This window comes from Lipotes vexillifer, unplaced genomic scaffold (genome assembly GCF_000442215.2).
Source record: "Lipotes vexillifer unplaced genomic scaffold, Lipotes_vexillifer_v1.1 scaffold1775, whole genome shotgun sequence".
Lineage (NCBI taxonomy): Eukaryota > Metazoa > Chordata > Mammalia > Artiodactyla > Lipotidae > Lipotes > Lipotes vexillifer.
In genome coordinates this window covers 12,870-34,533 of record NW_006780221.1, presented here as the reverse complement: position 1 = coordinate 34,533, position 21,664 = coordinate 12,870, and the positions used below count along the sequence as shown (strand labels likewise).

Below are 21,664 nucleotides of genomic sequence, written 5' to 3'. Positions count from 1 at the left end.
GTCCACGCAGCACCAAGGTATTTGCCCCCTAAGATTCCTTGTTGCCCCCACCTGCGTGCGAGCTCTGTGAAGGTAGGGGTTGTGTTTGCGTCTTTTCCGTTGTTTACCTAGCCTGGCAGTGTCTGACATTTAATACTTAGTAAATATTTCTTTGCACAAATGACTTCCAAACCCCTCTCTTTCCTTTTCTAGTGTCAAATACCAGTGCAGATGGCATGCTTGATTTTCCAAAGTCTTCTCTTTTGGAACTTATTATAAGAAGGAAAAATGTTATTTCTGTGGATGCTGCTGTAAAATTTATAAAACTAGCTTTTACTTATGAGGAATGGAGTTTATTTGAATCTGCAGCTGGGCAGCTTATTGATTTTCTCCAGGTAATATATGCAAAAGAGTTACTTTGTTTTTATTTTATTAGCATGACACTGAAGTAATTAATCGTGGGATATACTTTTCTTAGAGGCAGGATGATCCAGAGTCAAAGAAAGCAGAGAAAGATTTAATTCTTCTCATTGCAATAGAACCTTTAATCAACGTAAAGAGAAACAAAGGTTTGATCTTTCCCCTCGAAAACTACAAAGGAGGTCAAGTTTATGGTAAAAAAATTGCTCTTCATGGTGAGTATTTATTTGCATTTTTGAAAAATTAAGATGACTTTATATGCTCTCTACAGGTGAGGTGAGAGAAAGAATGTTCAAGGCAGAGGGAGCAGGAAGTGTAAAGGCCCTGAGTGAGAGTGTGCTTGATTGTTGAAAGAATAGCAAGGAGGCATGTATGGTTGGAGTGCACGAGTGGTGGTGCTGGCATTTGAGAATGTGGTAGGAGGTGAGCTCAGGGAAATAGCTGCGTGCCTGGTCTGGCAGGTTCCTAGGCCTTGTAAGGATGCTGGATTTTATTTTGAGTCATGGTTTTGAGTAAAAGAATGAGGCTCTACTTAGCTGCTACCTTATCAGTGAGAGGCCAGCAGGGCAGCAAATCAAATCTGTCAGTTCACTTTGGTAAGGGAAGGTTTGGTGGTCTCCTCTCTGTTTCCAGTATGCAGAGTTTTCCATTCTAAAACTTTTTACGTCTTAAAAGTCATTGTGTATATAATTGAAAATCTGCAGCCTCTGATTTTTAGAGAATTATTTAATCCTATACGTTTATGTTTTATCATATTCTTAAAGCATTGAATGGCTGCTAAATTGTGGTAAATAATTTGTACCAAGTAACGATGCTTTTTTTTTCTTCTAATGGCTTCTGAATAGATACCTTTGTTATTTTTATTTCAGCTGCCCTATATGTTTTAATATTATAAACCCTCTCAATTCCATTATGGACATAGTTGGCATACAGATTGCAGATTAATGAAAATATTAATAGTCCATTTTAATTGAACTAGAGCCTACTTAGATTAATTTTCACACAGAAGCATTTAAAGTGTCTTATTGATATACTATTTGCCCAGATATCATTTATGTCACTTTTGTAGAATTTCTGTGTTTCTATGCCTTTTCTATTTGAAATTTTGTAACGAAATTTTTTGTTTCATTTTCCTGTATTTTATAAATTGAGATACTTCTGTGAAGACTTGTGGATATTCAGAAGACATTTTCCATTTGGCGGCAACCTTGTATTCCTGTGTCTGTGGCTCTCCACAGGTGAAGAAGCTATTTTGGATAATTTGTAATAGTGTCAAAGGAGGCTCTTTTACTTAATTTAAAGCCAGATTTAAAAATCACAGGAATTTCACCTTGCTGAAATTCTGTATTGTTTAATCATTAGAAGAAGAGATCAATTTATACCCTGACTTGTAATTTTAAATTTGTTTTTATTATTGTCATCATTTTGGGCGTCAGTCTCTTCCTTCTTGGGAAATTCCAAGGCTAGCTATATTTCTTTTTTTTTTTTTTCCAGATTCTTAAATTTAAGACTCGTTCTAACATCTATTTTCTCTAACATATGATTTTCTTATTTTTTTCTTGTATATATGTATAGTTTTTCTTCTTTCTTGCATTTTTTTTAAACATCTTTATTGGAATATAATTGCTTTACAATGGTGTGTTAGTTTCTGCTGTATAACAAAGTGAATCAAACAAAGTGAATCAGCTATACGTATACCTACATCCCCATATCTCCTCCCTCTTGCTTCTCTCTCCCACCCTCCCTATCCCACCCCTCTAGGTGGACACAAAGCACTGCGGAGGTTAGCTATATTTCTAATGATGAAGGAAATGAGGCAGTGGTTTTAGTGAGAGTTAATATTCTTAAAATACTGCTTTCCGGTCCCTGAGTACAAAGCCTGGTTATTATTTGGAGTCACTTAGCACACAATGGCCAGTATTTAGAAATGATGATTTGTGGGTATGGATATTTAAGCAAAACTAGTACAGCACTGGTTTTAAACTGAATTCCAGGGACCCCCCCCCCACCCCCCCCGAGTTTCTCTGAGGCTCCTCAGGAGCCAGCTTTAGGTCGTAACACCCTAAGTGGTTCCTATTAGTTTTTGAGATTCTGAGGGAATTTCCTTTGAAAATTTGGTTTTACTGTTATAAAAAAATGTTTGAAAACCACAGTTATAGAGCATTATATTAACTATTGTTCAGGCAAGTGAAACACAGTAAGGGACTTGAGAAGTTCCACTCTTATAATATTTTCTATTCCTTCATTTATTAGTTTGTTATAACCTGTGACAGGTGTTTACTTTTTGAAAGAAAGGTATTTGATAGCAAATATACTTATTATAGTGGGCAAACCGAACCAAAAAATTCCAATCAAGGCTGAAAAGTGCATGAAATTTTCATCTTTCTGCTTTTTAAAAAACCATGTGTATCTTAGTTCAGTTCAATTCAGTAAACATTTTTGGAGCTCTGTTATGTTTCCAAGCACTGTACTAAGGTCCCGCATATGCGAAATAAGTCTTAGAGCTGCCCCAAAGGAGCTCGAGGTTTGATATATTTTAATCATAAACTCATTATCTTTCTAGTTCGTATACAGTGAATAACTTTATTTTCCTTTTGGAAAGAGCCAAAGTAACTGAACTGAGAGGAGATCTACTTGATTTGGGTCATCTGTTGATATCCAATGTGATGTTCAGTTTAGTTCCTTCATGTCTCTCTTTTCTTTTTGTCCATAACCTTTCCCAGCTCCCCATTCCCTTTCCCCTTATTAGTTTCTCCACCTCTCCATTCTTTATTATTTGTTTATTTATTTATTTATTTTTGGCTGCGTTGGGTCTTTGTTGCCGCACACGGGCTTTCTCTAGTTGCGGCGATTGGGGACTACTTTTCATTGCGGTGCGTGGGCTTCTCATTGCAGTGGCTTCTCATTGCGGAGCACAGGCTCTAGGCGTGCAGGCTTCTGTAGTTGTGGCACGCGGGCTCAGTAGCTGTGGCTCATAGGCTCTAGAGCTCAGGCTTAGTAGTTGTGGTGCACGGGCTTAGTTGCTGCACGGTATGTGGGATCTTCCTGGACCAGGGATTGAATCATGTCCCCTGCCTTGGCAGGCGGATTCTTAACCACTGCGCCTCCAGGGAAGTCCCTTCTTTATTATTTTAATACAGAAATTTTAAAAAGAAAGAAGTATGTACACACTTCAAATCTGGATGAAATTGGTAGGTTTACATAACTTGCCTAAAAGTATTTGGAACTGTTCTTTTTAGAGAGGTCAAGTAGCCTAGAGTAGTTAAGAGTGAGGTCTCTAGAGCTAGACTTCTTGGGTTTGAATCCTGGCTCTGCTACTTTCTTTCATTTTATCCTATGAAAAACCACTTCATCTTGTGCTTCAGTTTGCTTATCTGTAAAGTGGGGAATGATAGTAATAGTACTCACTTCATAGGTTGTTATGAGGATTAAATGAGCTGGTATATGTCTTAGTCTATTCGAGCTTCTATAACAAAGATACCCTAGACTGGTTGGCTTACACAACAAACATTTATTTCTCACAGTTCTGGAGGCTGAGAAATCAAGGCGTCATCTGCCTCCTGGTTCATAGATGGCTGTCTTCTTGCTGTGTCTTCACTTGGCAGAAAGGAGTCTCTCAGTCTCTTTCTGGGGTCCCTTTTATAAGGGCACTATTCTTGTTCATGAGGGCCCCACCCTCATACCAGTTGCCTCCTAAAGGCACCTCCTAATACCATTGCTTTGGGAGTTAGGAATTCAACATAAGAATTTTGAGTTGACACAAACATTCAGTTCACTGCAGTAAGTATAAAGCTCTGAGAATGTTGCCTGGCACACATTAAATGTATACCTATATCTCTATATCTTACTGTTCTTATCAATTTACTTTACCACTTTTGTTTTCAGAATGCTCAGCCTGATAAAGAAATCGTTGTGGACGTGATAATGTTCCTATGGCAGAAGTGCAAAGTAGGAATTCAGCGGGTCAATGTGTCTGGAAATGACTATGCAAAATTCACCCAGAAAATCAGTACTAATAAAGTATTCCTTTTTGTTTCTCTTCATATGCTTTTTGTTATTGCTAATTTAATTTGTGATGCACATTTCCAACCTAAATTTTCCCTATTTACCCACCCGCATAATTATCAATACTATTCTTTAAATGTAGTGGTGAGTGAGCCTTTCCTTTAAGTGTATTCCCTGCACTTCTGCCTCAGTTTAATTTGGGGAAGCAGGGAGGTGTTTCAGGTTTTTAAGGGAGGAGTAAATACAGTATGTTTAAGGTTATATGAACTTGGATATATTCATTAAGAAGGTTAATAATAGAAAATACAAGTAAGGCATTTCAGTTTTTTTGGTAATAATATCAATAGTATATTTTTGAGCTCTCTCCTTTGGAAAGGAGAAAGTTGAACAGGTGAATATTATAACCTGGAAACTTAGGAGAGAATATTTTAACAGTAACACAGTCTTCTATGATTCTGAAGCCTCCTAAGATTAGCTACATAAGGTTGCATGGGCATGATTTTATCGTATAGTTTAATAAACTAATGATGTGGGTGCATAAATGTTGTTTTCTCATTTTAGCTCCCAAACTGTGATGGCTAATTTTATGTGCAAGCTTTGGGGTTATAGACATGAAAGACAGCTTCCAAGGCACCCAGCATGGAACTTGAAACATCCACTTCCCCCTCACTATTTTGGATGCCTTTGATAGTGATCTTAACCGCTGCTTTTTGAAGGGAGGATGAGAATTTTGAAGATACAGATAGTCTTCACTGATATATATATATATATATATATATATATACCATATGATAAATTTTCCATTATGGCTATAGATATGCAGACTATAAGCTTAAGTAAATCTTCTTTGTAAATTTATATCAACAGATAGATCATTAAATATCATCTTATTAGAATTATTGATCTTTATATTACTTATAATTAAGATCAACTAATGAGGAGTACCTGTATAGTATTCCATATGATTAGAAGATGGTGATTTCAAGGAAGTACTAAGTTTTACAAAGTGTGACTCTTTCTACAATGTAGTTGCTTTCAATTGATTATACTGTGTATTTTCTCTTTTTAGTGGGTTTATCTTCTGTGGCAGATAAATGAAATAATTCACTGCTATAAAATGGAAGACATTGATGTTGTGGTGGTGGCAGAGGTCGCGTTACGATTAAGTGAAATATTGGAGTCTTTAGGAAACCCAAGAAGAAAATTTAAAAAATTTCTAGGTAAAATATTGAATGAAAAAATATGAGGTCATTAATATATATATACATATGAATATATAAGTATAAATCGTACTACTGGTTAACATCTGTTTATGGAAACTAGGCATTTCAGTATTGTGTTTCAGTGATGATTTATAGTCAAAGATAGAAATGATACAGGTTCGGCCAAGTTGATGTTAAAAAAAGGTCATATGCTCTGTGGTTCAGTGGCAGATGAAACTCTTTGTGTCTTGTCTTCACTCAGATGTTTCCCTCCTCCGTTCCTCATGTCCACCTACCCCTGTCTCTCCCCCACCCCCATTCTTCCTTTTTACTTTTCTCTCCTCCCTTTTATCCTACTCCCTCCCCTTCCATTTCCCACTAGAGTGATGCTTCATGAAGGAAGAGAGCGTGTTCAGGTCACCGTTTTATCCTTGGTACCAGCACATTGCCTGACACAGAGGAGGAGCTCAGACGAATGTTTGTTGAAGGAATCCATGGCCTTCTATCTTTTGTCTCCTTTTTAAGTCTCTCTCCTGATTCCCTCCTTTGAAAATTCTCCTTCTTTCTTCATTTATTCTGTTGCCTCTCTTCTTTTCCTTTTCTTCTTATCTTCTTCCTCTGTTTGCCCCATTTCCCACTCATTCTCCTCCTCTCCCTGTCCCAACCCCTTCCTGCCATTATTCTGTTCTCCTTCCAGGAGGTGGCTTCTCTCAGAGGATTAGTCTGCCCTCCTCATTCTTTCTTCTGCCTGTGGTTGAACCCCTGAATTATCTGTTTCATTAGGTAACTCCCATATAGAAAATGAGGTGGGTGAGACATGTGGGTGTCTACTTTCCTATTTCACCCCATTTACAGTGTGTATGACGTGTGAGGGATTTGGTAATAGTTATTGTAATAATTGTTTTCCCAGAGATTTGCTATTCTGGCTCTGCCTATTCTTGGTTGTTGAGTGCAGCTTTGCAGATGGAATTTGACAGTCATAGTTCTCAAACTTTGATCGGTATCAGTATCACTTGGGAACTTGTTAAAAATTCTTATCATACTTCAACTAGCCTGGACCTTCCTGGTCCTCATTAGCTTACCAGGAGATTCTGATACACGTCAAAACTTGAGGACCACTGGTTAGAGGTCTCTGGCTATCTAACACTTTCAGTGGCTTGAAGTCATGTTTTTGACACATTCTGTCTTAAAATGCTTTTCCCTTTTTAAAAACTTTTATTATGTAGAATTTCTAATATAGAGAGGTGAAATAAGTCACTGAGTATGCATCATCCAGTACCAATAATTATGAATATTTTGTTAATCTTATTTCATCTCTCCTGACAACACTTTCCTTTTTCCCGGAGTGTTTTAAAGCAGACATTGATGACATCAATGTCATTTCACCAGCAAATACCTCACCATATACACGTGTATGTGTTGTGTGTGTATGTGTTGGTCTATCTATCTAACAGATAAGGTTTTGTTTTCTTTTTATAAAAGCACCATGTTACTGTTATTACACCTTACAAAATAAGTAGAAAATTCCTGTGTCCCTGATTGTATTAAAAATGTCTTAAGTTGGTTTTTTCCAATCAGGATCCAAACAGTCCCACACATTTTATTTTCTTATGTGTCTCTTAAGTCTCTCTCTGTAACCTGTAGCAGTTCCCCGTCTCCTTACTCCCGAAGAAATTGAATTATCCCCCTGTAGGATTTCCCACATACTGGATTTGGCTGTTTCTATTCTTGTGGTGTTGATTAACTTGTTTCTCTACCTGGTAATTAGATCTACCAGGTTGCTTGTATTCAAGTGATACATTTTCAAAAAGTATTCTTGCCAGTATCTTTTTTTTTGGGGGGCGAGCATACTTCATGCATACTCCCTATTGCATTGCATCAGGAGCCATGTAATGCCTGGTTGTCCCACTTGTTATGATGTAAAGATTTACCAGTGAGTTCAGGTGTTGTCAGCTTGACTCTTTTCCTAGGTTGGTTTCCCCAGAAGCAGATTCTGAGACAAGGAGTTGAGTGTAGTAGTTATTTGGAATGCGATCCAGGGAAGCAGGGTGGTGGGGTGAAATGAGACAGAGAAGGAAAAGAAGCGAATACAGGGTACAGGAAGTTCATGAGAAGGCTGCTGTTGTGGGTACAGGGCTTATTCCCATGAGGGACCTCTAGGAGGCTGTATAGAACATGCCTCAGAGAACTGGGAGATTGTGGTATTTGTACCTTTATCTGTCATTGGTTGAAGGCTACTGGAGGAGGGGTAAGTAAGCCAGGAGGGGCTTCTAACTTCTGTCGTTCCATCTGCATTTATTCTATTGATACCTTAAGTGAAGAACTTACTTCATCGACTGTTTGGTTACTCTGGTTATTTTTGATTATGTGGTAGATACTATATTTGCTAAATATTTTGTAAAAGTAATTTAAAGCCTTAGATGATCTGTTCTTCCAGGGAAGATTTATGCTTGTTTTTACCAGATGCATGAAGGAACTACTACTCCAGGGTCCCATTATTCCAATTTGAGAGATTAAGATAATTTAAAGCTGAGATGCTCTTTCTTCGACCTATTTTCAGTTACTCTGACTCCTAGGATGTGGCCCCTTCTGGCTTTTCACCCTTGGTGGGCCCTGGATACCAATCTCTGTTGCTGTGTCCTCTGAAGGCTGTGAGAGTACCACTCAGCTTCTGAACTTTCCTCTCCAGAAGTGAGGAAAGTCTTCAGTGAGAAAAGTAGCTCTAATGCCATTCTCTAGTCCCTGGACTCTCTTCCCAAGGTCCGGAGGATACTTCCTTCCCAAGATCCTGGCTCTGCATTGAAATTAGTGTTTTAGCTTGCAGATGAAAAAAAAAAGTATATTTTTCCAGGTTCCTAGCCAGCAGAATGTTTCCAGATTATCTGTTACTGGAAGCAAAAGGTCCAATGATTACTTTTTAAAAAAAATGTCTATTTCTTATTCAGTTTTATTATTTTGTTTACTAGTTACTTCTGGGAGACCATTGTTTTATATTCTTCAATTATAAATGGGCTAAATACAATTTATTATACTGATCCTTTGTTAAAATGTTTCATTTCTAAAGAACTAATCAATATTAGAGCACAGTCCATTTGTAAATTTGAAAACATTTACATTTATGTCATGAGCAGTTGTCCCCATTTAGACATATAAATTTTTATAACTTTTACAACAATGTTATTCTCACTATCATATTGGCACATAAAACACAAAGTTCAAGTCATTTTTTGTATGTTAATTACGATAATCTGCTTCAAGATGTTTATTCATCTGTTTATTAAATAATTCATTGTCTAATTGGAATTACTGAATAATTTTTAGACTAGGAAACTAGCATCGCCATATACATTTTTATTATTTATATTCTAATTCAAGCCAGACTTCTCTGACATTTGTCTAAATTTACTGTTATTTGCTGAATGCTTTTCAGTGAACTTTCTATAGAATATATAGAAAGACCAATCTCTTTACCATAATATAACCTTGCTGATAATCAAGCTTTTTGACTTGGTTTGTTGTATTACAAGATGCTTTTATTTATTTATTTATTTTTAGGAGTGATGGATAGGTTTATTATCTTGATTGTATTTCAAACTCAAGTGTACAGTTGAATATAGTGTTCAGTTTATTTAATTAATTAATTTACTTAAATAGATCTTTATTGGAGTATAATTGCTTCATAATACTGTGTTAAAAGTATGGAACGCTTCATGAATTTGCATGTCATCCTTGCACAGGGGCTATGCTAATCTTCTCTGTATCATTCCAATTTTAGTATATGTGCTACCAAAGCAAGCACTACAAGATGCTTTTAAATTAACTTATATAAAGACCAAATGTAATTATGTGGAAGAAATAATTTGTTATTCAACTTCTAAGTGTTGAATCATTTCTAAAATCATGGGTAAAAAGATAACTAGCGTAATGTTCTTTATGATTATGATTCACTGTTATATTTCCATTTTTCTCTTCATCCTTTTATTTTCTCTGGTCCTTCCTTCTCTTTGTTTCTCTCTCTCTCCTACTCTCTCCTCCTCCTCTTCCTATTTTTCCTCTTTTTATTCTCTTCCTTTTCCTTTTTCTCTTCCTTCCCTCCCTCCCTCCCTCCTCCCTTTCCTTCCTTCCTTCCTTCTTTCCTCTCTTTCTTTCTTTCTCTCTATTTTTCAGATATACCTTTAAGGAAAGGGACTAGTGAATCCCTTGGGGCTCCAAAAGGGAGTGTGGAAGCTCTTCCAATATTAAAGGTATTGCAAAATATTTTAGAAAATATAGTTAAAAACATGAATTTTAATTTTCAAATAATATTAAATTTGTAAATGTATAATTATAGAAGTAATTTTGAATATTTAATATCTGAGAAATTATGGTTTCTATATACGTTGAGAACTATATGGACATTTTTCTACGTTTTGTTTTTACTTTAGAAAAAAATCTAATCAGCTCCAAAAATAAGCTAGATAAAGCATCTTAGGAGGATTTATAGTTACATTACTATTGATATTTTGAATGTGTTGTGATTCATAGACTTACAGAGCAGAGATGTCCTACTTAGCATTTACCTATGACAGATTAAATTAGTTACTACCTGCTAAAAATGCACCTAGAACAGTCCCTGGCACGTGGCAAGTTCTCACTGAATGTTAGCTTAAGAGAAGATAGAAGATGAGGGAGACAAATGGCCATTATTCTTTTTGCTTATAGTTTTCATACTATATTTGAATTCTTTTTGTACATCATGGATTGTGTTGACCTGTAGATCTGAATGGGAGCCTAGGGAATTGTCTTATGTAATAAACATTTATTTACAGGCAAGAACTAGAACAGCATTTTGCAAACTCTGTCCTATGTGATGCTAGTACTACCCTTCAGAAAAGGATGCCAGGGTCAAGTAACCCTGGCTGACTTGAATTAAACACAATAGTTCCCTTACTGTATGACTTCTCAGGGCATTAATTTACTCATGAGTACTGTGGGTTTCCAAGAAGGAGATATAGAATACCATATGTTCCATTATTGAAAATAAAACTCATTTTACCTACTTAGGACGCTAATGTTCATGGACTACAGTTGAAAAATACTTTTCTAGAGAGGAAGCCAGTGATCTATATTTTGGTTTACCTGATTAATTAAAAAACTATAATTTTAACTTACAAAAGTTGTGTTAACATTAGAGGGCATTTCAAGGTACTAAAAAATGAAGAAAAAAGTCTGTAATTTCACTATATGGACCTAAACATTATCATTTTCTATATTTTCTACTAGTCTTTTTCACAATTTTAAAAAAACATTTATTTATTTATTTTATTTTTGGCTGCGTTGGGTCTTTTGTTGCTGCATGTGGGCTTTTCTATAGCTGCAGCGAGCGAGGGCTACTCTTTGTTGCAGTGCGCAGGCTTCTCATTGCGGTGGCTTCTCTTGTTACGGAGCATGGGCTCTATGCCTGCAGGCTTCAGTAGTTGCAGCACATGTGCTCAGTAGTTGTGGTTCATGGGCTCTAGAGCACAGGCTCAGTAGTTGTGGTGCATGGGCTTTGTTGCCCTGCGGCATATGGGATCTTCCTGGACCAGGGCTCGAACCTGTGTCCCCTGAACTGACAGGCAGATTCTTAACCACAGAGCCACCAGGGAAGCCCTCTTTTTCACATTTTTTTTTTTATTACTGCTGTTTTATTAAGTTTGTATGAAAAGTTTAGTCTAATACAAAACACAATAATCTGTTTTCTTTCACTAATTCAACAAATCTCTATTGAGAGCCTGCTCTATGGCATGCATTGATTTAGGCTCTGAGAAGACACATTTTTAACATAGTAACATTCTAATGTTTTTTCTTAACATGAATCCACCAGCACTTTTTCCTGTTGTTAAATGTTAATCCTCATGATTACTATGTTTTCTCTGAAAAATTGATTTGAAACATATGACATACAATTATAAAGAATATTATAATGAAGAGTCATTCCCCCATCACTCTTTTGAGAAACGAAACATAGCTAGTACAGTTGAAACCAACTCCTCCACTAACTGTTCCTGCTCACATTGTCTTTCCCCCTACCTAGGAGTAACTGCTGTTCTAAAGAATGATTATAAATTTCAGGCATTTTAGTATTTTTATTACATATGTTTGTATCCTTAAGCAGTAGAGTACTGTTTTTAAATTTATATAAATGGTGTCATACTCTGTGTATTCTTCTGCAGCTCATTTTTTAATCTCAGTACTGTGTTTGTGAGATTGACTCAAGTTGATTTGTGTAGTCATAGTGATCATTTTCACTACTACATTCTACTTGATCAAGGTTGCACAGTAAATGGATTTGAACTTAGGTGTGTTTCCTTCAAAGTTCAGGCATTTAGCCACTATGCTATGCTGCCTCTTGATTAAAAAAAAAGTGTCTTCAGGATATTTGTATAAAGTATTTTCTTCTAATACATAAAAAATGCAAGTCCTAAGAAATTGGGGACAAATAAAATATCCTGAATGTACCAGAGGACTGGGGGAGCATTCTGAATTTACTTTCTTGAATATAATGTTCATCTTCTAATAGTAGGTTTCAGAGAATGCAGTTTTGAGTTCTTTATGCTGTATTGTGTCTTCTAAAGAGAGAGAGCTGAGAAGTCTTAAATTGGGAACAGAGAATGTTTGAACTGCTTAAGAGATTGAGAGGGCATAAAAGCTGTCTGCCACTGGTTTTTCCAGGGATCATTTACAGTGCTTGCTAAATATGTAGCTTCCTATTTCCCATTCTAGATGTATTGAATCATAATTTCAGGTGTGAGGTTCTTAAAAGTTTATAATTCAGGTGTGAGGTTCTTAAAAGTTTGCCAGGTAGATTCTTAAGGAAACTAGAATTTAAGAATTACTGGCTTAGCAGACTAGCACTTATTCTTTGAAGCTTCATAGGGCAGGAACAGGAACACTAGTAGACGTTACAAAGTGCTAGATTTTGGCTTGGATGGAAACATTCTGGCAATTAAAGGCACGAAATGAAATGGATTTCTTAGAAGGTGACCATGAAGAAACTGAAAACCATTTATGAAATATTGCTACTGTGTTTAAATTAGAAAAATGCACCCTTTCCTTGATATGATTTATTGCCATCTGCTGGGAAATTATCAAAATAAATATAGAAGTCTATGATGACTACAATGTGAATGGCACCCCTAAAACTGTGCCATACACTACCTGCTCAGCTGTACTAGGGCATGCGGTAGGTGGAGTAAGGGTGATTCATTGGTGTGGTCTAAGGGCATAGCAGTTGGTATTGGGAGACTTGGAGTTGAATCCTGACTTTAATGTTGACTGTGTCATCTTGAATAAACTATTTAATCTGTTTGAATATAAGTGTCCTCATCTGTAAAATTATAACAATAGTATCTATTCTACTGGTAGTATTTAAGTGATACAGTTCAAACGAGCTGTTGGTAACATTGTGGAAACCAGTAACCGGCCCATGGTGGCAACTCAGTTTTTCCCTTATGTTTTGCAAAGGGCACTAAATCTCAACCTAGAGTCTCAGACCTATTTGGAAGGGAGTGAAGTGGGGACGAGTGAGAATTTATTGTAAGGAGAGTCCGAAATCCATATGCTCACCTAGCAGAGTCTGCAGGTGGGATAAATTATATATCTTGCATGTATACGTGCAACTATTTAAAACATATATAAGGTACTATTGTGATTATATTTTTTAAAAACTTACTTTAAAGTTTTACTGAATACATAGCTATTTTTGACAAATGGGTTATAAAGTTTTAATAATTAATAAATACCTCATAGGATTCGGGTAATTTAAAAATTAGTCCATATAAAGCATTTAGCCCAGTACTTGGAACGTGTTTTAATTCAATATTAGCTGTGATGATGACAAAGATGATGGTGGTGATGATGATGACAGTGTTAGAATGTGGGTATGTGTGTGGGGTCTTTGAAGCTCCTTGGTGTTAAGAGGTATCCTTAGAGACTTCTGTTTGTGGCAAAATGGAAAACTAGATGACCTGAAAACCCTCTTCCTACAAAACACCTAGAAATTTTGGACAGAATTGAACAAATATCCTTAAGTACACCACAGAGCTCACAAGAAAGTAAGGTAAATTCCAGGGGCCAAAATAGAAAGGGGAACTGAAAACCAAAATGATAAGTTTATGAATAGATGCTGCAGTAGGTTGATGGGCTCAGTTACAAAGAAACTTAGATTAACAACCATTTAGGGACAAGAGATGAGCCTTGGGCACATGAAGGATGGGGCTTGGAACTCAGACTCACACATTTGGTCAGAGCCTAAAGACTCATCTTAGGAAACCGTCGACTAGAAAAATATCTGCCTATTTGGTAGGGAGGTTTCTCAATTTGGGTATTGAAAGAGGAGTAAACAGGAGAAAGTCTCTCTTCCTAATAATTTCGACCTGCCCTCATGTAGGTCCGTTTTTCAAATTTACAGTATTTGGGTTGTGATTCTCCCTGAGCCTGTGATTCTTTTTTTTTTTTAATTAAAAAATTTTATTGAAGTATAGTTGATTTACAGTGTTGTGTTAATTTATGCTGTATTACAAAGTGATTCATTATGCATATATATACATTCTTTTTCATATTTTTTTCCATTATGGTTTATCACAGGACATTGAATATAGTTCCCTGTGCTATACGGTAGGAGCTTGTTGTTTATGAGCCAGTGATTCTTGAATGGAGATTCATGTCTATATATATATCTTTAATATGTGTAATCAAGTTATGTATATTCCAGAATGCAAGTATGAGTTGACATTAGAAAATCTATAATGCAGTACACCACATTAGCAGATGAAAAGGAGAAAATAGCGACCACCTCATTAGATAAAGAGCTGCAACAAAAGCATTTGACGAAATTCAACAACCACCTTTTAAAAAATAACTCTTAACAAGTTAGGAATAGAAGAGAACTTCTGTATCCCATGAAGGGTATCATTCAAGACCTTTAATGACTTACACCTATGGTAAAAGATGAAAAGCAGTCCCTTTATATCGATGTAACAACTTAAAGACATCTGTCATTCTTCTGATCACAATGTCCTAGGGGCCTTAGATAGCTGTGTGAAAAAAGAAGAGCAGAAGGAAAGGTATAAGGACTGTAAAGGAAGTATCAGACTAGTATAATACGTTGCACACTTTTAGTAATAGCAATCTAAATGTCCATCAGCAGAAGAGTGGATAAGTGAATTGTGATGTAGTCCTCAGCACAACACCATTTCATCGTAGCAGTGAAGGTGAGTGAGCTAAAGTGGGCTTGAACTAGAGTCAGCCTGGCATCATTGCCATCCAGGTCTAGAGTCACCTTCACACTACAGTGGGAAAACCTGGAACTACATTTCCCACCATCTCATTTCCATACGGTTCTAGGTTAGTCTTCCAGTGAGGGGCATTTGCATGAATTTGTAACACACAAGGGAAGAGAGAGTTCTTATTCTGCAGTGGTGGATGGAAGAAGTTAATTGACCAGCCTCGCTGAGCAAGCCCTTGCAATTCACTTGCTTCAGCGTGGCAGACACTTGAGGTTGTCACCTGCCTCCTGGATTCTTAGATTCCTGTAAATTCATCACTGACAGCTTTCTTGATCTTTGCTTTCCCAGGCCTTCCAGCAGTGATGGACACTTCTAGTTCTGTGCATTAAATCCCTTTCTGCTTGCAATACCTAGAGTTGCTCTGTGTTCCTAACTAAACCCTGACTGACACACTGAGTTGCAGGAGAAGATTTCAGTGACATATGGTTGAGTGAAAAAAGTGAACTGCAGAATTTTACAAGAGAACTAAAAATATGCAAAGTGATATTGTATATTGTTAATGGACACATACACATGTAGTAAAAGTTTAAAAACATGCAAAAGAATGGTTAAAAACCAAATTCAAGGACAGTGACTACCTCTAGGGGCAGAGAAGAGGAGAGTCACTATAAACAGTTATACAGGGGATTTCAGTGATCTGCAGTATGTGTTTGCTTTATTTCCTAAACATCTTCTGAAGAAAATATGCAAAATTAGAAAGTTTGAACAAAGCTGGTTGCTCTTTATGTTATTCTCTGTATTTGTCTCTCTGTGAGGATAATTATAATAGAAGGTATTTAGTTTTTGAAAATTACAATGTAGACCATTGGATTTGATGGCCTCCAAGTCTAGATTTCCAGTTCAGAGATTCAAAAAAAATTAACTTTCAAAATAAAGTATGTGAAAATGACAAATTATGAGTTAGATTTTTAAAATTTACCTATACATTTGGTACTATCAGAATTTTGAAAACCATAAAAGGAAGTTATATACATGTTTTTGAAAAGTTTAATTAATATTTGGAAAAATGATGAACTGTATTTATTATTTTACCTTTATTAGTATTCCACGTTTAATCAAAAGCAAATATACTTAGTAAGAAATATGTCGTTGATTTTGGATAGACTATTTAAATTGGTCATTTGGTTTTGAATTATTGTTAAAAAGTTGGGAAGTGTTGTATATGATTTTCCCTTAAATTTAATTTTTCTGTTTTGTTTATAAAATTCCTTTAGAAAAAACCTGAGGAACAGTTATTTTTGGCCTATGAACTTCTTGAAAAAGCCATTGGTGGAATAAATTTGAATTGCATGTTAACTGCTTTGCCAAATGGATCATCAGTGGTTGACCATTGCTATGCCACGGTGAGAATGAGAAACTCTTACATTAGGTTTATTTTACTTAACTAGGAAGAGGGCCGGCCTTGCAAATAGGTAAGTAAAGCATGGTTTGTGGTGGCTTCCCTCTCATAGGCCAGAAATATATTCCCTTTTTCCCAGAAGAAATCAAGGAGGGTGAGGAGTCTTTGAATCTGTCACTGAAGAGGCTGCTGGTGAATTTGAAAAGCAGATTTCTTAGTGTGTAAGCCAGATTGCAAAGAGTTGAGAAGTGAGCAGACTTTAATGGCTAAGAGTAAAGTGATAACCTGAATGATAATAAGACAGAGCTGTTTTTAGTATGTTTTGATAACCATATGCCTTTTTAATTTTTACTTCAATTCTGCTGAAGCACACCCACGGTATAGATGGAGACACGTGCAAACCAGTCACACCAAATAGTTTCATAATGGATTTGCATCTTGAACTAATTCAAGCCCAGCACCGAATGGCCGTTGTGCTTCTTGACCAATTGCAAGGTAGTAGCCATCAAAGCAAATAACTTGTTCTGAATCAGTTTTAAGACAAGTTCAAGTACAGAATCAATTTAATTTGTAAACAGTGTTGTTGTTGACTAGGTGTTTTCCAGATAAATTTCATTTTATTTTTTCTTACTTCTCTGATAAATATCAATAGATATGTTTCATTATTTCTTTACACCTTTCATAGCAAATCAGTAAACTTCTAAAAAATTAAATTGCTTGAGTTATAGTAAATTATTGATATTTTATTAATTTAATGAAGCAAACATTTATTGAGTCTCTATCAAATCTAGGAACCATATTAAACTTGGTCCAAATAAGACACAGCCTTTAATTTTGAGCTTCTAGATAAGTAAGCCAACTTACTTATAATAGTCAAGGTTAATAAATGCAATAAAAGTGGGCTCAGAGTGTTTGTTATGGGCACACAGAAGAGTATAACAGTCAAGAAAGTCAGGGATGGCTTCTTGGAAGAAGTGATAGTTGACCAGAAAGCTATCTTTATCTTCATAAATATCTTTATGAAGAAAATTGAGAAGGAGGCAGTCATTTTGAATGGAGAAAGCAACTTTTAGTAAGGTGGAAGCAAACAATTATATGGTGCAATCTAGAAACTGCTGGAATTTTCTTATGGCTGCAGTAAAGAGCACACATGGGAGATTGACACAGATAAGCCTAGAGAGGTAGATCACAGATCTTGAAGGGTTAAATGGTTTATATTTTATCCTGGAAGCTATTGAAAAATTTAGAAAGACATCTCTGACAGCAGTGTGAGAAGACAGATGAGTTGGATCTAAGTTGTTTTTGCCTCATTATTTAGGTAAATAGGTCAAAACATTAAAAAAAAATGCCGATAGTAATTCTAGTGTGCATATAGAAACACAACTACTCAAGTTTCAGGATAAGATTTAAAATATTATTAGGTCTAAAAATCTCTTCTGTTTGAGGTTAAATTTTGATAAAGCCAAGTTACTCCTGGCATGATTATATAGTCAATATTCATTTACCTACCACTTCCTCATTTTAAATTACTGAGTAATTATAGAATAGAACTGAGTGTTCCAGCCTAACATGACTTCTGATCTCTGTCGAATACATTCAGATGTCCCGTCATATATACAGCTGAACAAATTTAATCAAGTGCTGGTTAATTAAATAATTTTTGAGTGCAGACTTTTTCTCCTCAGCTTTATTAAGATATAATTGACATACCACATTATGTAAGTTCAAGGTGTACAACGTGTAGATTTGATATACTAACGTATTGCAAAATGATTACTGTCATAGTGTTAGCTAACAGCTCAAGCATGTCACATAATTCCCGTTTCTTTTTCTGTGGTGAGAACATTCAAGATTTACTCACTTTGCAGCTTACAAGTGTCTACTACAGTATTATTAACTATGATCCATGCTGTACATTAGGTCCCCAGAACTTATTCATCTTATGTACCCTTTGACCAATATCTCTCCATTTTCCCACTTCCTCAGCCCCTGGTAACCACCATTCTACTCTCTGTTTCTATGAGTTTGGGTTTTTTAGATTCCACCTATAAGTGATGCCATACAGTATTTGTCTTTCTCTGTGTAACTTATTTCACCTAGCATAATGCCCTCAAAGTCCATGCATATTAGTGCAAATGTCTTTCTCCTGACTGAATAATATTCCACTGTGTGTGTGTGTCACATCTTCTTTATACGTTCACCCACTGATGGATATTTAGGTTGTTGCCATATCTTAGCTATTGTGAATAATGCTGCAATGAACATGGGACTGTAGATATCTCTAAGATCTTGTTTTTATTTCCTTTGGAGATATAACCAGAAGTAGATTGCTGGATCATATAGTAGTTCTATTTTTAAGTTTTTGAGAAAAAATTTTTTTCCATAGTGTTTTCCATAGTGACTTAACACAAAAGTGTTTCCATAGTGGCTTAAGCAATTTACATTCCTACCAATAGTGTATAAGGATATCCTTTAATCTACAGCCTCGCCAATGTTTATTATCTTTTGTCTTTTTTGATGATAGCCATTTTAATAGGCGTGAGGTAATATCTTATTGTGGTTTTGATTTGCATTTCCCTGATGATTAGTGATGTTAAGCATCTTTTCATGTACTAGTAGGCCATTTGTATATTTTCTTTGGAAAAATGTCTATTTAGTTCCTCTGCCCATTTTTTTTTTTTTTTTTTTGCGGTACGCGGGCCTCTCACTGTTGTGGCCTCTCCTGTTGCGGAACACAGGCTCCGGATGCGCAGGCTCAGCTGCCATGGCTCACGGGCCTAGCCGTTCCGTGGCATGTGGGATCTTCCCAGACCAGGGCACGAACCCGTGTCCCCTGCATCGCCAGGCGGACTCTCAACCACTGTGCCACCAGGGAAGCCCCCTTCTGCCCATTTTAAAATCAGATTTTTTTATTATTAAATGGCTTGAGTTTTTTATATATCTATAGATACCTATATATCTATATATAGATAACCGACTTTAAAAAAATGCACAACATGAGAGTTGCAAGTTAAGTTTTATTTGGGGCAAAATGAGGAGTATAGCCTGGGAGACAGCATCTCAGATAACTCTGAGAAACTGCTCCAAAGAGGTAGGGGGAAGGTCAGTATATATGTGATTTTGGTGAAGGCGGGGAGTACATGCAATGAAGCACATATTTTTTTGCAGAAGGTTTCTGCTAGTAACGAGGAGCAGACGTCACCATGAAAGATTTTAGTGCTTTTCTAGATGTGAGGGGATACAAGAATTGGGCTTATAAAATCAACTCCTGAAAATACCTAACTATCTGAAGACCTGTTCTACCAGTTTTTCCCAGAGCACAGAGGGCCTCATTTCTGCTCTCCACTCTGAGCTTCTTTCAGGGGGTGTTGAAAGTCAGCAGCTGCAGCAGCACATGATCTAATCCTTGTAGAGGTAGATAGCAAGTGCCAGTGGCAAGTGCCAATTTGTAGTTGACTCTTTCTCTCCTCTCTCTCTCTCTCTCTCTCTCTCTCTCTCTGTGTGTGTGTGTGTGTGTGTGTGTATTTACATAGGATTAGTTATTATTTCTTTGCAATATCTCTGGATCTGCTTGATGTTTTTCTCTGCTTTATTGAACTGCCACCCTAGCACAGATTATCACTTTTTTTCTCCTGTCATTCTTCACTCTTGTATGCTGCTGTCTGACTAATGTTGCCTAAATACTGCTTTTGTCATTCTTATTCAAGAACTTTACAGTGGTTGTCTACTGATGACTGTGGCATTTAAATGTGACTCCTGTATTGGGCATTCAGAGTTTTCTTGCAATCTCATCCTTCTTATCTCCAGTGATTATAATCATGAGAGCTATCACTTAATTAGCATTTATAATACCCTAGGTACTGAGAGAAAGAAGCATTATTTTCCGCTTTGTGTTGCTATTTCCATGAAGATAAATTTCCTTATCCTTTGCCATTAAAGAAACCTTATATCCTTTAACGGTGTCTTTTGGCATCTTTTCATCAATCAATCATCATCCCATCGTGACTCATGTGCATTAGCACAAATAGTTAAACCTCAATAAAAGGGGTTTATTGTAAGGTTACTACAGGTACACTCATGTACCTTTAAGGAGAGAAACAATATATTCCAGGTCTCTTGAGGGCCAGACCTGGAAAATCAAGAATCAGTGCAATATTCTCCATCTCCCTGGACCAGCATACCTTTATCTTCTTCTCCCTCATCCTGCTACCTCTTTCCTGGACCACCGTGATGGTCAGTCCTAGTTGCACACCAGGACCTCTCACTGCTCACAATCAATTGGCAATAATTTGTGTGTTAGTTGAAAATCTTGAGAGAGGCTCTGATTTTATCAGCCACAGATAGAAGAGAATGGAGGTCTTCATGTGGTACCCAGAGCTCTTGAAGGAACCATGGATGGAGCAATTTTGAAAAGTTTATGAAGAGGGAAAGTGAACAAAAGTTGGTTGGACCCTATTTATCAACCTTCAAGATAATTTTATTTAAGGTGAAATAGAAAATCAAATATTGTTATAATTTAAAAATTCTTGATCTCATACAGTAGCAAGTAAGGGAATTTAATGATGAAACTGTATTAGATTTGTTTGAATTTTTATCTATTAATGAAAAAAAGATGACATGATAGAGGAAGCAATAATTTTACAAATAGTTACTCTTTAGTGTTTAGAAGGTGTTTCCTTTCTTGAACATAAACCTAATTGTGATGACAATCTCCTCCTCCTCCTCCTCCTCCTCCTCCAGTTTTGCAGACTCCAACTGTTAGCAAAAATATGTCTACCAAAGGTCCAGGAAAGCCAAAAAAACCTGGAAGTCCTGATTGTTTTACAGGTAATTAAGTTTTGGATAAACTGTCTTTCCGCATTTTTTAAAGATAGTTTTTATGTTGCCCTTTTGATGAAATGTTTGTTTGCTTTTACAGAATTAAGTGTAATGAATAAAATAAGGAAGAATAAGCTATCCAAAGCAATTTACTTGATGCAGAAAACCCTTCTAATGTTTGAGAAAGATGCAACCTGTACATCTCTACATAACTTCTTGATGGTAACAATATATCATTTCTTCTTTTAGTCCTGACATGCAACCCCTGTCAAAAATGAATGATTTATTTCTCTTTGGTAAAAATAATGTGTTGCCGTTAACATTAGATTATGAGCTTTTAGATTTGCCGTGTCTAGTCTCTTTGTGAAGTGCAATAGTTCTAAGCAGGGAAATTAATCTGTATCTCCAGCCCTGTACTCTCCTGAAATGAGAGGTTCTCTCTCTGCAGGGAGACCTTACATGGGGAGCTAAATAAAATCAGGATTCAAAATGAGGTAAATCGTAGAATGTAAGTGACACTGTGCCAGCATAAATGCATTCCTTACTATGGAACTAAAATACTTAAAGTCCATGGGCTAAAGTACCTTCTCTCA

General features: G+C 36.3%; 1 protein-coding gene across 1 annotated transcript in view; it reads left to right on the top strand.

The window, feature by feature from the left end:
- The window catches only part of CFAP54 (cilia and flagella associated protein 54), a gene marked incomplete at its 3' end in the record, with an annotated part of 65,512 nt that extends 44,219 nt beyond the window's left edge, over positions 1–21,293 (top strand). The window contains exons 10-18 of the mRNA XM_007453350.1: positions 193–374; positions 458–614; positions 1,552–1,637; positions 4,285–4,419; positions 5,474–5,602; positions 16,129–16,257; positions 16,622–16,748; positions 20,994–21,080; positions 21,172–21,293. Coding sequence (XP_007453412.1) covers positions 193–374; positions 458–614; positions 1,552–1,637; positions 4,285–4,419; positions 5,474–5,602; positions 16,129–16,257; positions 16,622–16,748; positions 20,994–21,080; positions 21,172–21,293 — 1,154 coding nt within the window. The remainder of the gene's footprint in view (positions 1–192; positions 375–457; positions 615–1,551; positions 1,638–4,284; positions 4,420–5,473; positions 5,603–16,128; positions 16,258–16,621; positions 16,749–20,993; positions 21,081–21,171) is intronic.
- Positions 21,294–21,664: the final 371 nt, after the last annotated feature.